General features: G+C 38.4%; 1 protein-coding gene across 10 annotated transcripts in view; it reads left to right on the top strand.

Moving 5' to 3' along the window:
• The window catches only part of Cntn4 (contactin 4), a 1052004-nt gene that overhangs the window by 961284 nt on the left and 67946 nt on the right, over nt 1–22774 (top strand). For all 10 annotated transcript variants that reach the window (XM_045133612.1, XM_045133613.1, XM_045133605.1 and 7 more), the window contains one exon: nt 5564–5691. In XM_045133612.1, coding sequence (XP_044989547.1) covers nt 5564–5691 — 128 coding nt within the window. The remainder of the gene's footprint in view (nt 1–5563; nt 5692–22774) is intronic.

Here is a 22774-nt window from a genome sequence, read left to right as displayed (position 1 = left end):
ACAAAATCAATAAACAAATTGACTTATATTAGTACACATCTGGAGATATTTGCTTTCTATCCAGGGAAATGTCCCCTGAAGACATTTTTGATGTCACAACAAGAGAAGCTGTAGGCAGAGGCCAAGGCCACTGCTTACTATCCCCTCAAGACTAGAATGATCTAGTCCAGTGTCAGTACTGTGAGAGTTCAGCAGCCCTGGTTTAGATCATCAGTAATGTGGCCACATCACATACTTGACAGGTATCAGGGTCAGGCTTAGGGTACAAGTCATCTGTGGAAAAATCTTTTACCTGGATCCTAATCATATAATTGGTCATGTTACAGCCTAATTTAAATAATGGCATTAGATTCGCAGAATTACATTCCACAAATACCATTCTAACTGGAATACCCTATTCACAGACCTGTGTGAACTGGAAGAGTCCACTCGCCCCTCAGACATTTACTAGGCCCCAGGCTCATCTAGCTCACATTAGATGAGTTCACTCCCAAAACACAAATGCCACCTTATTTACTGATTTCTCATATGCCAACAATCCTCATTTTCCAGCAAATTGCTTCATAAGTGGGAATATGATTAACTCCTTGAAAGCTATTTTTGTTATTATTGAAGTCATTAAGATTTGATCGCCACTCTATTTTTGTCAGCCCATCTGCTCTTTAGCATATGAGGAATCAGGTGGTCTTCAATGAATACTAGGGATGTGAATCTGCAGTAGGAAGGAACAAAAGGTCTCCTTGTCTGAGTCTGTTTTTGTGGCCAAGGCTTTGATTTAGTTTGTAAAAAATCCTGTTTCCAGGTCTGAGAAGATGGCTCAGTGGATAAACTGTTTGCTGCTCCAGTGTTAGGACCCAAGTGTGGATCCCCCAGCACCCACATCAAGGCTGGGTGGGCACAAAAACCACTTATAAGGATAGAACTAGCTCAGGAGCAGAGACAGGGAATCCCCCAAGCAAGATGGCTTGCTGAATCACAAGCTCTTGGTTCAGTTGAGAGGCCCTGCCTCAGGAAAACACAGAGGAAAGCAATCAAGGAAGATATTTAACCTCAACATCTGGCCTCCACATACACACACAGATATGTACATGCACCCATATGCATAGATACACACACATAGTCCATTCACATGCAAAATGTTATATTTTGGGGTAGGTGTTTTTTTTTGGTGGTGGTGGTGTTTGTTTGCTGGCTTTTTTAAGATAGGGTATTACTGTAGCTCAGGCTTATCTGGAATTTACTATGTAAATTTACTATGTCTCAGAGTGGCCTCAAACTCTTGGTGATCCTTTTACCTTGGCACCCAAAAAAAAAAAAAAATGAACTTAAATTTCATCATTCATATACTTTATATTTAGTCTTTCTCTTACTGAACATTTAGCTTTGTTGATGTTGGCTTCTAACCAAAGACACCTGCTTTATATGGGTGGTCTAAGAACAAAATCCCCAATATTTGTCTCCTATTATCTGTCTGTTGGCAATAAGACTTAAACCTGTCTTATAGTTGCTTCATTTTGTGTCATTTTGGATTCAAGGTACAACCAAAGGCAAATTTTGCTTGCCTTTGAAAATGTTGTTTTAATTGCATCATCACATGCTTTCTGGTTTGTAAACCATAAAGCCCCAGATACATTGAGGCCGACTTGTCAGCCCTGCTGCCACTCCCTGTCACCACTCTTGTGACGGTGGCTATGGATCTACTCTCCCACCTCCATGGGTAACATGGTCATCCTCAGCACAGGTGCCACTGCCCCAAACCCAGGTGTCCAGCAGAAAACAACACAGCCACCATCCCTGACAAAGACCACCATCCCCTGGGGAAGGTTGAAGCTTCTCTACATACATAAGAGAACAGAGAATCATCTACAAGTCAGGGAATTTAAGTCTTTCCTGTGCTTATTAACAAAATAAATAAATCAAGCTCAAAGTTATCTAAGAGAAGCTCTGTCAATTCTAGACCCTTGGTTCAGATATTTGAAAAGGTTTCCATTAATGCTAACACTAGTGCCCAACAGCTTAGCCACTCAAATCTCTATAAAATACTCAGTTCTTCCCTTACCCTTAGTGCATTTCTTTTTTCTTTTCTTTTCTTTTCTTTTCTTTTTTTTTTTTTTGGTCATTCTTATTTATTTATTTAAGAGTAACAGAGAGAGAAAGAGGGAGAGGAAGAGAGAGGGAATGGGCAAGCTAGGGCCTCCAGCCACTGCATAGGAACTCCATATGCGTGCGCCCCCTTGTGCATTTGGCTAACATGGGTCCTGGGGAACTGAGCCTCGAACCAGGGTCCTGAGGCTTCACAGGCAAATGCTTAACCGCTAAGCCATCTCTCCAGCCCCCGTTAGTGCATTTCTTTATGCAACCATTCACTTGGCCACTTACTATATATTTATAAGGTACCTACTATGCTTTGCCCTCTGTACTGGGTTTATAAGATTCAGTTTTAGGAAGAATGCTTTCTATGCCCTCAGAGAAAATAGGGATCTGTGAAATAGAACAACTAAAAAGTAACTGGAATATCCTGAATATTTTTAGTGGGAGAGTAATATGGAGATCCACTTTTGAATATGAGCCAGAAAAGGAGTGTAAGGAAAAGGTATACTACAGTATGGAAGAACAGAAGGTAACAGATGAAGGGAGATGGATCCCAACACAATCAAAAGAGCAATACAAAGATCCTGATGGTAAAGAGGTTCATATCCTCCAGCAAAGTGTGGAAGGCCGTGTACGTAGAGCAGTGAAAGCAAAACATAAGACAAACAAGAGAAATGTTGTATATGTAGGGTTTTCTTCTTTTTTAAATTATTGGGAACTTTTAACATATGAATGTACACTAATTTGATGGTGTTTCCATCCCAGTATCCTCTTTTGTCACATCTTCCTTGTGCTCCTGATGACCCTCCTTTATCAAGGTAGCCCTTCTCCTGTTCTGTTGTTCCATTCCCTTTGCCCACCTTTGTCCTTTCAGGTACCATGCTGATGGGCTGTGAACAATTCTTGTGTTGTAGGGTAATCAGTAGCCACTAAAGCATTATGAATGGATCTGCCAGTCCATGAAAGAAGGACAACATCCCAAAGAATATATACATACACCCTGTAGTTCTCATGTTCTTTCTAACTCCTCTGTGCAATGTTCCCTAAACCTAGACAGTGTCATAGAAACTACCTTTAGTGTTGGAGCCCTTGTCAGCCTCTTATTTTCAGCTTTGATGAATTTCGAATCACCTCAGTGTCTACTACCTTCTCCATAGGGAAAGTTCTCGGGTTAGCAGTGACAGCAGCACTCATCATCATTGTGTCACTTCTGCAAGGTTCCCTGAGCCCCGCATGGTGCAATAGGGACCTCATCCAGTGCTAAGCATGGGGCTTTCTCTTCTTGTCATTTTGGTGAGTCTTTGTATTTGCCTCCAACTGTACAAAGAAGATTCTACAACAAAAAGTGAGAACAGAATTAATCAAAGTGTTAGACATATACAATTAAAAGGTTTTGATGGGTATAACACTTAAGTTTATCAAAAGAACAGTGTAAATCCCCTCTGGACTCTATGATCTTCTATGGCATAGGGTTTTGACTTGGTTCTCCATACCAAACATGAATTTTTTTTTTTCCCACTGTGCAGGCCTCATAGCCAACCAGAGAACAGTTGATTACCCACCAAATTCATGTGACACGATTACACCCATGGATGTAGTTTGATTTGCTGGTTGGTTATGTAACTTACAGGATCCCCTATTTGTTCTGACTGTAGATGATGTCTCACTCCAAGAAGCTTTCAGTTCTTTCCAGCACTAAGATAGCTAGCCAGCAGGGAGGTGGTTTCCATCTTACTTCCAGCTTGAGTTCTCAAACTTCTGTGTCCACAGCCTGTAGATTCTTCAGCAGTAGTGTCTTATCATCTAGTTCTGGTGGGTAATCAAGCACATTTCCAATAGCCTGCATTGTTTTCAGGGTTTCATGGGCCTTCCTGACCAACAAACTCAACTATGGAGTGTGACCCATCTCTGGACTGAAATGTACCTTCAACAACCTGTGCCTTCAGGCAAACCTTTCTCCAACAGAGAAGTGCATTTCTACACCCCCCCCCCTTTAAACTTTATATGTTCTAATTAGCAAAGTGGGTTCCTATAGTATTTATCCCATCTTTATGTATTTCTCTCTTGCTATTCCATCCCTTTCCCTTTTCCCTTGAACTCCTTTCTCCCTCTGTATATTGTCCTTCTACTTTCCTGTCTACTATCTCCTCTCCTAGTCCCTAATTTTCTTCTCTCCAAGCTTCACTCTATCTTGTTAGCTAGTAATACTGATGCTTACTGTGACTTATAGATATGTGAACTATTCTAGGTTAGAATCCACATATGAGCAAGAGAATTCAGCATTTGTCTTTCGGAGCCTAAGTAACCTCACTTGGTATAAATTTTTTTCAGATTCATCCATTTTCCTGCAAATTACATAATTTCATTTTTCCTTACTGCTGAGTATATATTGTGTATTTGTCTTGTGATTTCATTATCCATTCATCAATTAATGGGCATCTGGGATGATTCCAGTTCCTGACTATTGTGAAGAGAACAGTAACTAACATGATTGAGCAAGTATCTCTGTAGTAAAGTATAGAAGCATTAGGTATTTGCCTAGGAGTGATATATCTGGGTCATATAGTAGGATATATTTTTCAGTTCTGAGAAATGTTGAGATTTCCATAGTGACTGAACCAGTTTACACTCTCACTAAGAGTGAACAAGGGTTCCTCTTTCCCTGTAATCTCACCAGTATTTGTTATTGTTTGAGTTTTTTATGGCAACCATTCTGACAGGAGTGAGATAGAATCTCAAAGTAGTCTTAATTTGCATTTCCATGATGGCTAAAGATGAGAACTTTGCTTTAAAATTTATTGGCTTATGCCGGGTGTGGTGGTGCACACTTTAATCCCAGCACTCAGGAGGCAGAGGTAGGAGAATCGCCATGAGTTCAAGGCCACCCTGAGACTACAGAGTGAATTCCAGGTCAGCCTGGATTAGAGTGAAACCCTACCTTGAAAACCAAGAAAAACAAACAAACAAACAAACAAAACAGTTTATTGGCCTTTTATAATTTTTTTTCTTTGAGAACTGTTTGTTCAGCTCCCTGCCCAAATTTTTGCCATATTTTATTTTGTTTACGTATTTATTTTTTCAAGGTAGGGTCTCACTGTAGCTCAGGCTTACCTGGAATTCACTGTGTAGTCTCAGGCTAGACTCAAACTCATAGCGGTCATGCTACCCCTGCTTCCCCAGTGCTGGGATTAAAGGCATGAACTACCATGCCTGGCTTGTTTAATATTTATCATGGTTATTTCAACCAAAGGTTGAGATCATTTTTAGCAAAAACAGTTGTGTAAGTATGAAACAAATCATACATTCCAATGATGTTTATGCACATGTAAACATCCTAATGACAGAATTAATGATATAGCTATGGTTTATAGTTTGAAAGATGACAGAATAACAGAGATAACTTCATGTGAGATAAACTTCACATGGGAATCACATGGATTTCACTATTTTCTTTTATTTGCCTTGATTTCAGAATTAGCATTTCTGAAGATGGAAACCTCAGAATCATCAATGTGACCAAGTCAGATGCTGGAAGTTATACATGCATAGCAACTAACCATTTTGGAACTGCTAGCAGTACTGGAAACTTGATCGTGAAAGGTAAGTGCTATTTCAAAGAACTCACAGATTAATGGATGTGTCATCACTTCTAATACTGTAATCTGTAGACATGGCATCATTCATATTATTAATATCTGTGGCTATCACTGTGTTTCTAAATTAATTCATCACAACAAACATTATATGATTAATAATTCTGCAAGAACTGTTGGGAATGGATATGATTGAAAGGCTATCTTATTTCATGATCATCCAATACAATTTTAAGAATTACAGCCATTGTGTCTATTATAGCATTGTAACTAATGTTATCTGCAGTCCTTTAATTAAATTTCTTTCAAGTCTCTACAGATTTGAAATTCATGTCTAGGAGCCTTGTACTAACAAATTAAAAGCCCATGAATAAAAGCCCATTTAACAAATTAAAAGCCAAGTACTATTTTTAGCAAACACTGTTTAAACAATGACTTTGGTGGTTTTTAAAAGAGCTGTCCCCATGTTTTCAAAGATGTGGATATGATGCCTAGCAGCAATAAAGGGTTTTGATCACCCCTGTGCTTTGCTTGAGTTATACAGCCAACCCTGTCAGTTGTAAAGAAATAAAATTTTCTTTATACCTTAGACTAGGTAAATTATATTTCACAGCAGAAAGTCCTTTATGGTCTTTGAACAGCATATGATGTGAAACTGTCCCAACACTACATTGATGGCATCGCTGAAAGTGTTGAGAATTGTGAAGGATAAGATCTTAATTTACATTACATTTGAATTTCTATTACCTCATATTTGTACAATTGTGGCATTTCTTTTTCGTTGAAGGGATCTTGGTGCTGCTTTGCTTAATAAAGATGATTTTCAGTTTGATGACTTGTTGGAGGTCACCATTACCAGGAGGACTTAAACCCAAGAATCCTGACCAAGTTTTCTCAGGAAATTTTTTAGCCCCTCTTTCCTGTTGTTGTGTAGTAAAAACTAATGAGTCATATACTATTTCTTAGTGACCCACTTGTAGCTTCCTCTTTGATGTAAGATAGCCTTAAGGCAAGCAAAAATACTTAAAAAGAATATTTATCTCAATTATAACTTTAGCAGGAAGGCTGAAAATTCACATAATTATATATGTCAGGGTCATTGCAAGTTGAAAATGCACTTCCATATTGAGATGGCCTTTTATCATGAACACACTTTTCTATCCAGAATGAAAATTGGAAGTCAAAGCACTAGAGTTAAATCTGCATTTAGATGACTGCAACTATTTCAGTTTATTAATTATTCCTTAGAGCAGTGACATTGGCATGTGACTATGAGTTCACTATATTCATAAAGCAAAGGGGAAAGAGGTTAGATAATATTTATAGATCAGAATTCCAGCTGGAGGCTTTGGGTAATGTATGGTTTTCTCAGCTGCCAAAGGACATTACATGATTGACGAGGAACAAGAGGGAGCCTAAGGTTTCAGAGATAGTTAGTGGCAGAACTGGGACCTGTTATAGATGATTTCTCAGTTATGGAGATATAAGAGAATTCTAGGACACTATCTTAAATCATCATTAAGGGCCAGGATGCAGTTTAAATCTCATTTCTTTCATTTACAATCTCTTATGACCTTGGACAAGATTTTGAGCCTATGTAGAGATAATGGCTATGGTAACTATAATAATCCATGTTAAGTGACAAGCTTGGTGCCTGGCACCTAAGAAGTAGTTGTAGTTGCTATGGTTATTACCACAGTTGCTATTTATGTTATAATACAGTGACTATGCATATATCCTAAATCTAAATATCGAACAATCACAAAGTTTCTACCCACTAGAATAATTAGCAAAGAAAAGTGAGTAGACTGTTATAAACACTTAAACACACAGACAACCTGTATGCCCTTCCAGATTGTGAAAAGTGGGCCATTTTCACATGTAGGAACAAATTGTGCTGGTATTTGGTTGCCCTGCATTGGCTAATTTAGCTCTCAAGAGAGTCAACAAGCGGGAAAGCACTCCATTTCCCGTCAGCATTCATGTGTGTGGCAACCAAGCAGAGCACAAAAAGTGTGGTGCTCTGCTATGTTCTCCTTCTGCACCACCGTGCAAGAATTACACATATACCTGGGTGAAGACAGTCATGTTCACTTTGTATCTTGGGTGGATAGAAATTTTGCTGAGATAACTTTTCCGATTGTCACAAACTAAATAACTTATTTCTTGCCTTCCAGTAAAATGTGAACATCAATTCTTCAAATACAGTAAAGAATTTTAGGAAAATAATAAATATTTTCTAACTTTAACAGTTAAGTTTTTCAATGTGTATTAGGAAAATAGTTTTGTCAATGACAATAAATGCAAAATGACTAAAATATATTTAGTGTAGTCAGCATACAGATAGGTTTCATGTATACATTGTTATAAGAGGATATGAAAAAGTAGTGAAGATGGCATACGAATGGCAAAAAGTGAGAAGTATGATTTCAAGACTTTTTTATTTTAATAGACTTCTAAGGGTTGGTGATAGAATTTGGATGTCTTGTTGTAGTGGTTTATATTGACTGTCAACTTGACAGGACATAGAGTGACATATGAGCAGCTACCTAGATTAAGTACCCTTTGGGCATGCCTATGAGGGATCATCTGGGGTAGATTAATTAAGGTAGGAAGACCTACCTCAACTATGGGCAGCACCATTCCATGATCCAGGATCCTGAGCTATAAAAAGAGGAGAAAGCTAGCCGAACATCATTCGTTACTCTCTGCTTCCTCACTGTGGGATAAGTCTGACCAGCTCTGCTTCAAGATCCTGCTGCCATGCCATTTTCTTTTCTACCATAAGAGACTGTGTAACCTGGAACTGTAAACTGAAATAAACCCTCCCTCCTTTAAAATAGTTCTTGTCAGGAATTTTGTACCAGTAACCAGTGGGTAATTAATGTGCCTGCCTATGGTGAATACAGGTTTTACTAAGCACATGGAAAACTTTAAAATCTGAAATTTCTGCATGCCTAAAATCCCAGCAGATGGAGAAGAAAATAATTCAAAGCTAGCCTGGACTACAAAGCAAATGCAGGGCTATCCTAGACAGGAGACCCTATCACAAAAGGACAAGAAAAAATAATATTGAAATTTCCAAAGGGATCCAAGGAAGAAGATGAGATGGGATGAGACTGGGTAGTGGAGACAGGAGAAGACAGAGGTGTGTAGATATATGCAGCAAGGTCAGCGTGGGCCCACTGGCCATGCACACTGTGTGGGCTCCAGGGTTCTTTATGGGCTGGGTCATTGCCAGTCAGCTATAGTTAGCTTCTCCACAGAGGCCTTCTTATTCTTGTATCATTTTTCTAGGTGAGATCAGGAGGAAGAAATATGAGCGTATTTAGTCAGAAGTTAATAATCCTGCTATTCTGAGTAAGGTCAAAAGTGATTTGAAAACTCATGTGTCTCCCAGTGGTCACGTCTGCGTCCATTAGCAGTAATGGGAAGTACATGGGTATAGCGGGGATAGCTATACCCCTAGGTCTCTGAGAAGGACATTAACATAAACTGAAAAATACAATTGAGAAATCTGCTCCATAAAGCATGATAAAGACAGAGAAAACCATTCTGAACTCTGCATGAACTGTGCTGAGTTCTGAAGCACACATCAGAATGTTTGAGCCCCACACCTTTGATGCACAAGTAACAGTTCATCCCAAAGTGTGACTGACTGCTGTGTTTTCATTCAATCTTGTGATCTACAAAGCAACTACTTAACAGTTAAATGTGCTTGTCTTCATTTTAATATCCTTAAGTGTCTGTGATTAGACCTCTGGGAAGGTCAGACATCAGAACACTTTTTTTTTCCCAAACCTTTTATATATATAATAATTCTGTCATTAACCACTCTTAAAATCCAATTCTCTTACTCACTACCCCTGACCCAGATATTTAGAGAGATGGTGAGGACAGTGTCAAACACAGGGTCAACAAGTAAGAGAGAAGAAGAGTGGTACAAATCTCTGTAGGAGATACATGCAGGTAGTTTAAAATAAATCTCTGGCAGGTAACCACCAAGGGAATAAATATTCAGATTATGCATGAGCAGGCTACTTCCAAACTGACAGATGCCCAGGGTCCTCTTGGTATTCCTCCCATCATCCTAATTTCTAAATTTTACTGATTTTCTATGTTCAAGCTAGTTACAGTTTATTTAAGGTGTGTTAGTTATTTAATGTTAAGCAAAAACTGTTCTCAAGTCAGACTCCCAAATTCTAACAGGAATCATCATATTTTACCTTTAAACAGAGATTCACATTGGCAATTGTGGACATCATCAATAGCTATAAGAAAGGTGAGGTACTTTATGGGCAATATTAGACTCACTAGCTCATTTTTATCTCCATAGAAGAGAAAAGAGTTAGCTGTTTTGTTTTGGCACAATATCTTGGTTATGCAGGTTTTATTTGACAAGTATTTTCAAATAGCAGGCCCAGTGCAGAGCAACTTGGAGTATTTGTCTTGGCTGTAAATGGACAAGATAAGCGAGATAATAGCAATCCTATCTTCAATTTATTACCTCTAGGACTCAAAATGAAATGCAAGGCTTTAAGCTAAGAATGTGATTACCATGGTTACCTTTCTGAATGACCTCAAAAGTGACCTTGTATAACTGTGGGTGGTGGTTTCAGACTATGCCTTGACAAACATCCTCCTATACAAAAATCTTTGCACATGTAGCCTAGCACATCATGATTCAGTAGAACTTGTCCTAAGAGGGTGTATTGCCTGGCCTCACCCCTAATGTAATACATCAATGTATCTAGCTAGAGAAGAGGCCTGAAAACAATTGCACTTGAAATGCACATTCCAGGTGCTCCTTCTGTTCACCACAGTTGAAGAACTTTCTCAAAAATTTGTAAACCTATGGGCCATATTGAAAAAGCTCCCTGTTTTTATATACTCCAAGAGCTAAGAATATCATTCATATTGAACTGGTTTTGGGAGACAGTGTTCTTGACCATGTGGAAATTTTATGACATTGATATTTTCATATCAATAGATAGTTTAGATGTAAGTCAGTCAGTCATGTCATTTGCTATAGGTTCACCATGTTTTCTAACTATAACAACAAAGTAGAATTGTTACAACATAATGTAAAATTAAGTGTACAATTTCCTCACTTTGCCTCTTTAATTTTTTTTATTGGTATGTATATATGTGCACATATGTGCTCGTGAGCTCACCAGAACCTCTTGCAACTGCAAACGAATGCCAGACACATGCACCAATTTTGTGTCTGCTTATGTAGGTGTTTTGAGGATTGAACCTGGGCTGCAGGCTTTGTAAGCAAGTGCCTTTAGCCATTGTCTCAGCCCCTCGTCTTTGCCTCTTAACCTGCAAGACCTAAAATATTAACTTTCCATCCCTTTAAAAACTGTGATGATCCTTTAGTTTTATAACTTTTCTTCCTCAAACAGGTTTTCAAAATGTGGTACAAAGTATTGTGTAGCAGGGCTGAAATGGGAATTTTGAGGTTCCTTGTGAACACAACAATAAGCCAGCACACCAATAAATTTGGAGTACCCCATATTCTTTTTCTTTCTTTTTTTTTTTTTCCAAGGTAGAGTCTCACTCTAGCTCAGGCTGACCTGGAATTCACTATGTATTCTCAGGCTGGCCTCGAACTATCGGCAGTCATCCTAACTCTGCCTCCCGAGTGCTGGGATTAAAGGTGTGTGCCACCACACCACCGCAAGTACCCTGTATTCTTGTCTTATGGATTTAAAGAACTAAAATCCATAGACCAGAGGGTAAGGTTTAGATAGACTTTATTAGATTAAGAGCAGGAAGGATAGAGAGCTGGGCTGAGAGAAGGAAGCTTACCAGAACCTGGAAGCTCAGGAGCAGCCAAGAGAGAGCTTGTCCCTGGTATGTATCTATTTATAACCTCATTGTGGTGGGCTTCACAGGCTCAAGTGAGCCTTAGAGATGGATTATCTGGGCTACAGTCCAGATTAGGAAGAGGTCAACCATGACACTAAGTTCTGGGGAGTGAATAAAACCAACCACAATGGGAGGATTAGATTTAAGTTATAGTAAAAGGGACCTACTTCCCAGGAGGACCTCAGGTTGTTTGTGGACAAGCATCTCCAGGAAACTCCTTTAGGCAAGAGATAAGTCAGATCATCCTTTGATCTCCAGCAAAGTGGTGATTGCAGGGGCAGACTTAGGACATTCCTGCCTTTACTTTCAGGGTTTCCAGTCACCCTAATTGCCTCATGACTACATACCACTCTTATCATATCTCATGATAATGTCCTGCTGGAAATTCCCACATCTGTCCCAGTCAGCTGACTACCTACAGTTATGAAGATTTCTTTCCCAAGACAGTATTCTTACCCACCCCAGTGGCCAAAGAATTGACCTCATGATTTAGATACAAGTTGAAAACTCAGAGAGAGAATAGGTCCTAGGCTGACCGAGGAAAATGACTTTGACACACAAACAATGTGTTGAGCTTAATTCTCAGGACTTGTGGAGCCTCATGCTGCTAGGACAGATATACCAGGCCAAAGCGGCTGGGGAGATACAAAGATTGGTACAGTGCTTCTTGTTCTAAGTAAGCATGAGGACCTGAGTTCAAACACAACAACCATATAAATTCTGAGTGTGGTGATGTCACCTTTAATCACAGTGTTGAGGAGGCAGAAACAGAAGATCCTTGGGGCTTTCTACTCAATCAGTCTAACAATTGGTGAGGCCCAGGCCAATGAAAGACCTTGTCTCCAAAACAGGTGGACAATATTCCTGAAGATAACACACAAAAGTTGTCCTATAACCTGCATATACAGCCATACACACTTGAGTGCACACACACACACACACACACACACACAAATTAAAAAATAATAGGGCAGGAAGTTCCTATAGCAGGAATGACACCCAATAGGATTCTGCAAGACACTACCTCATCCTGAACTTTCCACTTTCATCAGCCTTACTTAGCTGAACCATCTATCTCTGTCTGGCTGTCCCAGGCTGGATATTGCTCTCTTACAGCAATTGAGGGATTTTTTTAAAGTTTGAAAAATATGTAAGTTTCCCATAATTTTATATATGTGCTAAAAGAGCTCTTTTTGTTCATGTATTTAGTTTATTTCTTTTAATCAGTATATAGAATTACTTTCACAGAAAGAAAAAAAAATGTTTGTACTCTAGGTAACTATGATAGAAAGGAGGTTCTCTGTAGGGCTTAACTCAGGCCCCATATTCTCTTAAAAAGAACTTATCTTTACATTCTCACTCTCCAGCCCTGAAAACTGAAGGTGTTCCAGAGAATAGTTGAGTCCTTCATTGCCAAGCAGAGTACTAAGTGTTCACACCATCCAAAGCTTATTCATGCTTGGAAGAAATGACTCCTACACATGCGTACATATATACATATACTAGTTATTCATACCATCTGCTGCAGTCAGCTTTTGCAAAAAATAAAAAAAAAAGAAAACAAAAAAGAAAAATACCCACTCAAGAGCAGCTTATGGGAGGAAAGGGTTTATTTGGCATTACAGACTCAAAGGGGAGCTCCATGATGGCAGGGGAAAACAATCCCATGAGCATAAGGTGGACATCACCTCCTGGCCAACATAAAGTGGACAATAGCAACAGGAGAGTGAGCAAAACAGTGGCAAGGGAAAACTAGTTATAATACCCAAAAGCTGGCCCCCAGGAGGCTCTAATTCCCAAATTGCCACCAGCTGAGGACCTAGCATTCAGAACACGTAAGTTTATGAGGGATACATGAATTGAAACACCACACCATCCAAAGTTCATGATTAGAAGAAATGAGTCCTACAAATACATACATATACTAATTGTTCATGGCAAGCAAAGACAGATACATACATGTATACAATACTCACATATATATGACAGAAATTTTCTAACCCAGCACTAGAGATTGTCTACAGAATTACATTTTTGTGCTATATAAAATTATTGCCTTGTTAACCAAATGTGGCATTTCACATATCAACTTACCATGCATAGTATGATGGACATGGTAATGTCATCTTTCTAGTTGGAATGCATTTGGAAAATGAGTTTGAAGCAGCCTTCATCTTCCATGTAAAATTATTCAAGGATTTATCCAGATTTGACTAGGAGTCAATCAGAAATCAGTAACCAGCAATGACGTTTGGCTGCTTACACACAACAAAAGCTTTTAACACTAGACCCTTATAACAGAATATATTTTGACCTAATTAGATCTCTTCCACTGGAACCAATTATTTCTAGGCGATAATTAAGAGTATTTCTAATAGGATTAACACAATTTATGACCCAAGGCATCTAAAGTGGGAAAGAAAAGTTTGTCATTAGAAGTGCTAAATGCTAATTATAATGGGTCCTTCCACAGAAGGACAGTGACTGACCCCACTAGAATTTGAGAAGATCTACAACACAGGAGTCAGCAGTGCTATGAGGGAGCATCATAAAGAAAAAGTGAGCAATCATGTTCACATTGCCCGACATATTTAAAAACACAATGAAATGAGGCATAATGAACCTCTGACATTCTTGTGAACACTAACTAGGGCTCCACAGATTCCACAAAGTGTGTGCCCTTAGCAGTATCCATCATGGATATAGTAATTCAGTTTTACAGAATCTCTCATAAACAAGTGTTCCCTTTTATTGCACCAAGATTTAAGTGTATGATGATTGCATACCTTGACAATTTCTCTTGTCTGTGTCCTATCCATCACTTCTCCATGCTTGTTCTAGAGGGAAAAACAAATTCATTAACCTATATTTTTCTATACTAACTTGTTCTTTCATGGTTAGGTGTCTATGCTGAAGTCAGACTTCACATCCTTGACTACCAAAAAAATTCATGAATAAACTTCATCCTCACCACTAATAATCAGGAAAATACAATTTAAGAATTAGAGTAATTTATATTTAAGAATGGAAAAATATGGGCTATAGAGATGGCTTAGTGGTTAAAGACACATGCTTGCAAAGCCTGAGGACCTCAGTTTGACTTTCTAGTACCCATGTAAAGCAAGTTGCACAAAGTTGCACATGCGTCTGGAGTTTGCAGTAGCAAGATACCTGGCTTTTTTCATTCATTCATTCATTCTCTCTCTCTTTCCTTCCTCCTCTCCCCTCCCCTCCTTCTCTCTTCCTGCTTGCAAATAATTAAATTGTTTTTTTTTTTTTAAAAAAAAAAGAATGGCAAAAGATGCAAAGCTAGTAATGCCTTTTTTGGTAAGCACGTGAAGAAAGTGGTACTCACATATTTGGAATGATCTTCACACAGAAGTAGAACAAATGCTATAGATAAAAGTAAAAATTAACAAAGTACAATCACTGTGGCCAGCAATTCCATTTCTGGCCACAGCTCCAGAGGAAGCCACCAATGCTTCAAGATAGACTTGCGAGATATGCAAAGATGTTCATTATGGTATTGGCACCTTTAACCCCAGTACTGGGGAGGTAGAGGTAAGTGGATTGCTGTGAGTTTGAGGCCAGCCTAAGACTACATAGTGAATTCCAGGTCAGCCTGGGTTAGAGTGATACTCTACCTAAAAAATAAACCACATAGAGGAACAATGCATATGTAATTACTTAATAAATGGAATATGGCTGAATGTCAAATTCACTATATCAACTAATGCCATGTAATTTTTCATTTTTTGTTATAAATATTTTATTTATTTGCAATCAGAGAGATACAAAAGGAGAGAGACAGACACACAGAGAGAATGGGCTTTCCAGAGCATAGAGCCACATCATAAAAGAACTCCAGATGCATGCGCCATTTTGTGCATCTAGCTTTATGTAGGTACTAGGGAATCGAACCCAGGACATTAGGCTTTGCATGAAAACACTTTAACTGCTGAGACATCTCTCCAGCCCCCATGTAATTTTTAAACAAAAATTACCTGTTCAATGTAAACATGAACTTGTAGAGGGAGGGGACAGGAGAGACATTATTCCAAAGGTTTTAGCTGTGTTACTAGTCAATCTGCATAAATTATTAACTGTATATTCATAATTGAAAAGACAGGAGATACATGAAAAGGTATTGAAAGCTGCTCATTCTAGAAGGAGAAAAATGAGTTTTGGCAATTTTTGTTGTAGTTTTATAGCATTTCATATGTAAAAGGTCAGGTCAGAATCCCATGTTGCAATCAAAATCTTCAAGACAGTTGATCTGATTTTCTACTTTTCTCCCACATAGTGTAAAATGGACACACTTTTATTTAGTGATATTTAACCCATTCAATGCAAGTACTTTTTGATGGTTAGCAAAAAATCTGTATTGTAGAATTAAATTGTGTATTATTTTTCCTTAATGAATACTTACCAGTCAGAATGACAAAACAAACAAGCAAACAGACAGACAGATACAATATGACTCTTTAGTTTCATCAGTGTGAAGCACATAATTAATTTCTTTTCCAGGCAACTTGTGCTGTCCTCATTCAGTTTAATTTAACTTATTATCACAAGCAGATAATAAGAAGTATATTGAAGATATCCATCTGGCTAACATTGCAAACCTCATGTGTCATTCTTCATGGCTGTCATATACCATACTAATTGCCTCATTTCAGTTGTTTTGCAATCAGTACGATTTAGCTATTAATGTGATAAAAGCCTTACATGAGAGGAAGTTGATATTAAAAATCATAGATTTCTGACCTACCTCTATACCACTTCTGCACACATCCTCAGCATTATTAAAGTTACATATTTTTGCATAAATAAAAATCCATCTCTGTCTCATGTATATTTTTCTGGGTTACATCTATCATTTCACATCTGTTGTCTTACCACAGAGCTAGTCTTTGACTGAAGAAAAGAAATGGTTTATGTTGTTCATTAAATGTTTAAATCTCAGTGTAGTTTGTTTTCAAACTATATTTGCTTTCATTTTTGTTTACAATTTCCTAAGCTGAAATGAATTTTAAATGGTTAATTGTATAACAAATTAAAAGAAAAGCAAAATTAGGCATTTTATCTTCTGCTTCTAAGTATCAGAACTTCCCGTGGTTAATATCTCATAACCAAGAGAGAGAGAGAGAGAGAGAGAGAGAGAGAGAGAGAGAGAGAGAGAGAGAGAGAGTAATTAACCCTTTCCTTTCATTTGAGAGGTGGTCCCATGGGTGGAAGAGGAGATAACACTTGGTACCAGCCCTAAAAGGGAAGGTTTGGTCTCTTACATACCCGGAACCAGAAAGATGTGTCAGAATAATTCATGAGTGGCTCACCTTCCTTTCTTGGCATTTGTTTTCTGTGCCTGAGGCAGGAGGTGTATTACTCTCCCAAAGGAGCAGCCTCACCAAACTGTGATGGAATTTCTCTGGATGTCATAGACAATCAGATCTCAGAAAGACATCCCAAAGACTTTAGGCCTTTAGGATAAATACAGATCATGACCAAGATGAAAGCAATTTAATTAACATTGCTGTCATCTCCCTGTGAGTTACATTTGTAAGATCCATTTCTAAAAGGTTAAAATGGTTGTGTCTCTTGTGCATCTATTTGAGGAGTGGAAAAGCGGGTTCCTTAAATGAGAGAAGAAATGTAGACAGAATAGTCAGTGCAACCGTGACTTCATCACATGGCCTTCTAGCAGGTCTATGATCAGTGCATAATCTTGTACAAAAGTACAAGACATGCTATGAACCAAAGATTAACAACATCTGCTTTGAAGATTTTCCAAACTGGAAAAAAAAAATGCCACCTGTTATCTTATTAATTTTCCTCCTATTTCTCTCTTCAGAAACAGAGCTGTTTGTAAATATAAGGAAAACTTGTATTCTTTCTAGAAAAGATAGATGCACAGGGTTCAATCAGAAATACCTTTTCCTCTTATATACCTTTATAAACCTAGCCCATATCTCTTCTGATATGACATTTATCTGTCTGTGTTGGCTTTGTCTGCAGTACAGGTAGGACATCTGATTGCTTAGCTATCTGGTCCACCATTTCTTTTTCTTTTCTTTCCTGTTTTAAGAGAGAGAAAAGAGAGAGACAATTGACATGCCAGGGCCTTAGCATCTGAAATCCAGCTCCAGATACTTGGGCCACCTAGTGGTCATGTGCAACCTTGCACTTGCCTCAGCTTTATGTGTCTGTCTTATATGGGATCTGGAGAGTTGAACATGGGTTCTTGGGCTTTGCAGGCAAGCACTTTAACCACTCAGCCATCAGCCCCATGCTCCACCATTTCTTCATGTGTCAAGCAAATAATATTCAAATATAATCACCAGGATAGGTGATAAAGAGAATCTCTAATATAGTGCAAATATGATAGAATTAGAGGTATAAAATAAAATAGTTATCTCCCTTTTTCAAGGATCTTGTGGACCAAGGACCTCATTCTTCAAAACATTGTTAGAGATTTTAAGCAAATAAAGATTCCTAGATCCTTCTTCAGACCAATAGAGTAAAATTACCCAGGAATGGGACTCAGAAATGTTTATTATTAACTAGTTTCCCAGAGAATGCCTTCACTGAGCAAAGGGTGCAAACTTCAGAGCTCACCATCTAGGGGTGAATACTATAGGCAAGGAGACAGAGCTGTGCTTAAACTGCACAGAAAATATGGAGGAATGAACCAGTAGGCAGGTCAGTAAAGATTATCATGAGCAGGAAGTAAGAGATGAAAAAATTCATCAAAATATAAAAGTAGGGCTGGAGAGATGGCTTAGCAGTAAAGCGCTTGCCTGTGAAGCCTAAGGACCCCAGTTCGAGGCTCGGTTCCCCAGGACCCACGTTAGCCAGATGCACAAGGGGGCGCACACATCTGGAATTCGTCTGCAGTGGCTGGAAGCCCTGGCGCGCTCATTCTCAACCTCTCTCTCTTTCTCTCTCTGTCACTCTCAAATAAATAAATAAATAATGAACAAAAAAAATTTTTTTAAAAATAAAAAAGTAGGGCCAGTCATGGTTGTGCACACCTTTAATCCCAGCTCTCAGGAAACAGAGGTAGGAGAATCACTGTGAATTTGAGGCCAGCCTGAGACTACATAGTGAATTCTAGGATAGCCTGGGCTCAAATGAGACACTACCTCAAAAAAAAGTGAAAGTAATAACATGAGAAGATCTCTGAATAATGTCCAAAGACATGGAAGTTTACAGCATCTTCAAGAAAATATAGTGGGAAAATATGAGCAGCATGCATATTTAGATGAGGCCACTGGGATATTTGGGCAACAGAGGGGCTGGCGGTTCTATTTCCTTTAAAATGTAAATAAAACAAGTTCTATGAACTGTAGTTAAGTGATCCTGATACAAATTCAGTAGAAATTATCATCCACATAAGAGATTTTAATTATGTTTTACTTATGTGAACTATATTATTTGTAAAAATACCAAGAAAAGACATTCCATCATTCAAAGAGGTCCACATAAATTATGTTTTTTAATTTTATGTAAGTAAAATAGACCTATTTCTTTCTACATAATCTATATCTGTCTACCTACAGATATCACTAACACAAAAATGCACAACTATGTATACTGTTTTGTACTCCTCTTTTTCACTGGTATCTTCCTGCCAGCCTAGATTGTTGTGAATAGCAGGTAAGGACTAATTTTATTTCCTTATAAATATATTTATCTTCCCTTGCTAGTCAGAATAATATTGGAAAATCTTTAAAGAAAATCTTTCGGGACAGTTCAGGGGCAAGAAAGATTACAGCAAAGGAAAGTTGGTAACTGTGTTCAGATGTCTTATACTCAAGTTAGATAGGGGAGTGTCTTGCTTCATCTGTGTGCTGTAACACAACACCTTAGACAAGGCAACTTAAACACAACATAAATTTAGTTCCCATGGCGCTGGGCATCAAATATCAGGCAGGTTCTCTAGGGTGATGCTACCAGTTGTCTCTCTGTGCTTCTGCGTTCTTGGTGTCATAGTGAAAGAATTGAAGAAGTACACATATAGCAAAGCAGGAAGAAAATTTCTTGCAGCCTAAAGCAAAAGTGGAAAAACTGAGGGGAAGGGGCAGATGGTGTTGCAAGGGAACAGCAGGCTTGTTGAGCTAGATTACCCAAGAGCAGCAGGTCATTGTCTGGGGCTGCTTTTCTGGGGTCTAAGAGAAGGTGGCACTGTTAAAAGTAACATTATTTTGGTGGCTCTTTGTTTTGGTTGATAGATGAGTTGTATAGTCTTTCTTCTATAGTACTTGCCCCTCCTCATGATACATCTGAATTTACTACCAACTATGCAAAGGCATAAGATGAAAAATAGATGAACTTCCCTTAAAATCCACTCAATAGTGTACAGTTTGCCTTACTAGGTATGTATTCTATAATAGTCCAGGTCAGCTGGCCCCTCTCTTCTGATTCCAAATATATCTCAGAATATATTTCAATAGAGTCTAACCATAAAAGAAGTATTATTGAAGGATTCTAGGAGAGACACATGGTTCATTATTTGAAGTGAGTTATAAGGGCAGCTCAATACAAATGAGTGTCCTTGGTCACAAACAGTTTGTTAGGTGTATTGTTAGGAAAGGGGTGTGTTTGCTGCCCAAGCCAAGGGGTATCCTGTGTAATAAAGCTTTTCACCATGTTTGTCTGCCTCAGTGAGGGACCTGCTCTCCATTTCCAAGTTGGCACCTTGTGCTGCATGCTCCAGGAAGGCCAAGCTGTATTCTCATATGGCTGAAGGAAACAAAGAAAGTGGGAAGGGATAAACTTTCTCCAAAGGCCCTTTTTAATTTTTTTTTGTTTATTTTTATTTATTTATTTATTTGAGAGAGAGAGAATGGGTGCTTTAGGGCCTCCAGCCACTGCAAATGAACTCCAGATGCGTGCCCCCCTCTTGTGCATCTAGCTAACATGGGTCCTAGGGAATCTAGCCTCGAACCGGGGTCCATAGGCTTCACAGGCAAACAACCGCTAAGCCATCTCTCCAGCCCAATAAAAATAATTCTTTATTAATTAATTAATTAATCATCAAATACAGTCAGTTTGGTACCATTTTTAGGCTCAACTGTGACCTACCCCCTCCCCTTGGCCCCTCCTTGTTGAAGTCATGCATTGTGAAGTTAGCCCAAAGATCCTGTTAGAACACTTCACCACAAACATCTCTCTGTCATCTCATTGTGGTCACCCTTTGAATCCTGTCACAGCGGAGATTAAATTTCAACATCAATTGTATAGAGGACAGAAGTGAAGGTAGACCCACAGTTAAGACTATCTTTCCACAACCTTTTCCTATTGAAATTTCTTATCAGCAACACATGGCATTGCTGATAACATGCAGAGTGAGATTGGTGATGACTGTGAATCACTGGGGACCAGACTAAATAACAGAATCAGCATTCAGAATTACCTTGAAAAGACCATATAAGTCAAATGTAATGAGTTTCATTGTCATAAAAGTTTGTATGTGGGTTCAAAATCAGGATGAATGGGTCAAATTTGGGGTTTAGGCTGTGTGTTAAAGATCTTAGTTGATCAAAAATCATTGATGACTGATAGTCTAAGCATTTAAAAATGCAAACTAAATCTAGAACACAAGAAGGTGTGCAAAACAAAAGAGAATTATCTTCAGATCTGTTATATCCCTGGTGACAGTATAACTGGAGATGATTTGATATTTATGTAAAAATAGACATTAAGATTCAAAATCACCTTAAAAAGGCAACAAAGTGGCAACTCCTTAAGATAAGACTGATGATGAGAAAAGAAAGGTTGGTCATTGTTTACAGACATTTAAAGATGTGTGAAACTCTTGATGATCTGAGAAGACAGGGCAGAAGAGATGGATGGTAACTATTAGAGTAGAAGGTATTATTTGTGTCCAGTAAAAGATAGAAACTTCCAAATGATTAAATCACTGAAAAAAATCAAATTTCTGGGTTAAGGCTTTTACATGCTATGCCAAAGGACCCAGGCTCAATTCTCCAGGACCCACGTAAGCCAGATGCACAAAGTTGCACCTGCATCTGGAGTTCATTTATAGTGGCTAAAGATTCTGACACACCCATCCCCCCCTCAAATAAATAAAATCACATTTTAAAAATCTAATTTCTGATTTTTACTCTATTGACATTATTATAAACTGCACATCTATTCTGGGGAAGCAATGCATAAAGAATCCACACATCTCATGGGAATGTATGTTCTGAGCAACCTGTTAAGAGAATTTTCTATTCATCTTAGCATTTTTAGGTCCTTCCTTGAATACACATTGATCCAAATGTTCATCCTCAATCTGAAGTATGGTCATTTGGTGATCATTATGATTCTGACAGCTTATTTATGCACTAATGTGTTCCTGCCCCTGAGAAAAACAGGTTCCTATATAGAATTCCATCCTATTCACTTTTCTCTTTGCTCTTTGCTTTGCTTTTAGGAAATTTGTAATTTTTTTTTTACAATTTCACTCACATATATAATTTATTTTGATCATATGTGGCCCCCATTAGCCTCTCTTATCCATCTCTCACTCCTGCTAAGCCTGTTCTTCTTCCCAACTAATCTTTCATATTTTTCATATATTTTTTTTAATTTTTATTTTGTATGTGTCCCATTGAATTAAGTGAGGGTTGGTTACATGAACTCAGTCAGGTAGCAGGAAACATGGACAGCTTACCAGTGGCTGCATCGCTGAATAAAATGATATCCCTCTAGCCAAGCAAGCGTTACTTGCCAACAGTTTCTCAGGGAGTGATGGGATTTATGAATGCCTCTCTCATTTGTGATAAAACGTTAAGGGACTCAATGTTGTGCAGGTGTTGTGCAGGTAATCTAAGCTACTTTGAGTTCATGAGTGCAAAGGCTGTATCTTGACTGGAAGACAGTATTCACAGCACTCCTCCCCCTCCTCAGAATCTTACATTCTTTCCACCTCCTCTTCCACAATATACCCTGAGCCTTAGAGAGTATGACATACATATTCTGTTTATGTCTAAACACTCAATATTCACTTATTCTAAGCACTTTGACCAGTTATGAACCTCTATATTAACGACCAACCACTACAAAAAGAAGCTTAGCTAACCAGTGCCGAGAGCAGCACTAATAATGTGCATAAATGCAAATATTTAGAAGGTGCTTTTGACAATATGTCCAGTCAGCAAAACAACAGTAGTAGCTTCTCCCACCCCTGAGTCCTACAACCTCCACAG

The sequence above is a fragment of the Jaculus jaculus genome, chromosome 14 (assembly GCF_020740685.1).
Source record: "Jaculus jaculus isolate mJacJac1 chromosome 14, mJacJac1.mat.Y.cur, whole genome shotgun sequence".
NCBI lineage: Eukaryota > Metazoa > Chordata > Mammalia > Rodentia > Dipodidae > Jaculus > Jaculus jaculus.
This window is presented reverse-complemented; position numbering and strand designations above follow the sequence as displayed.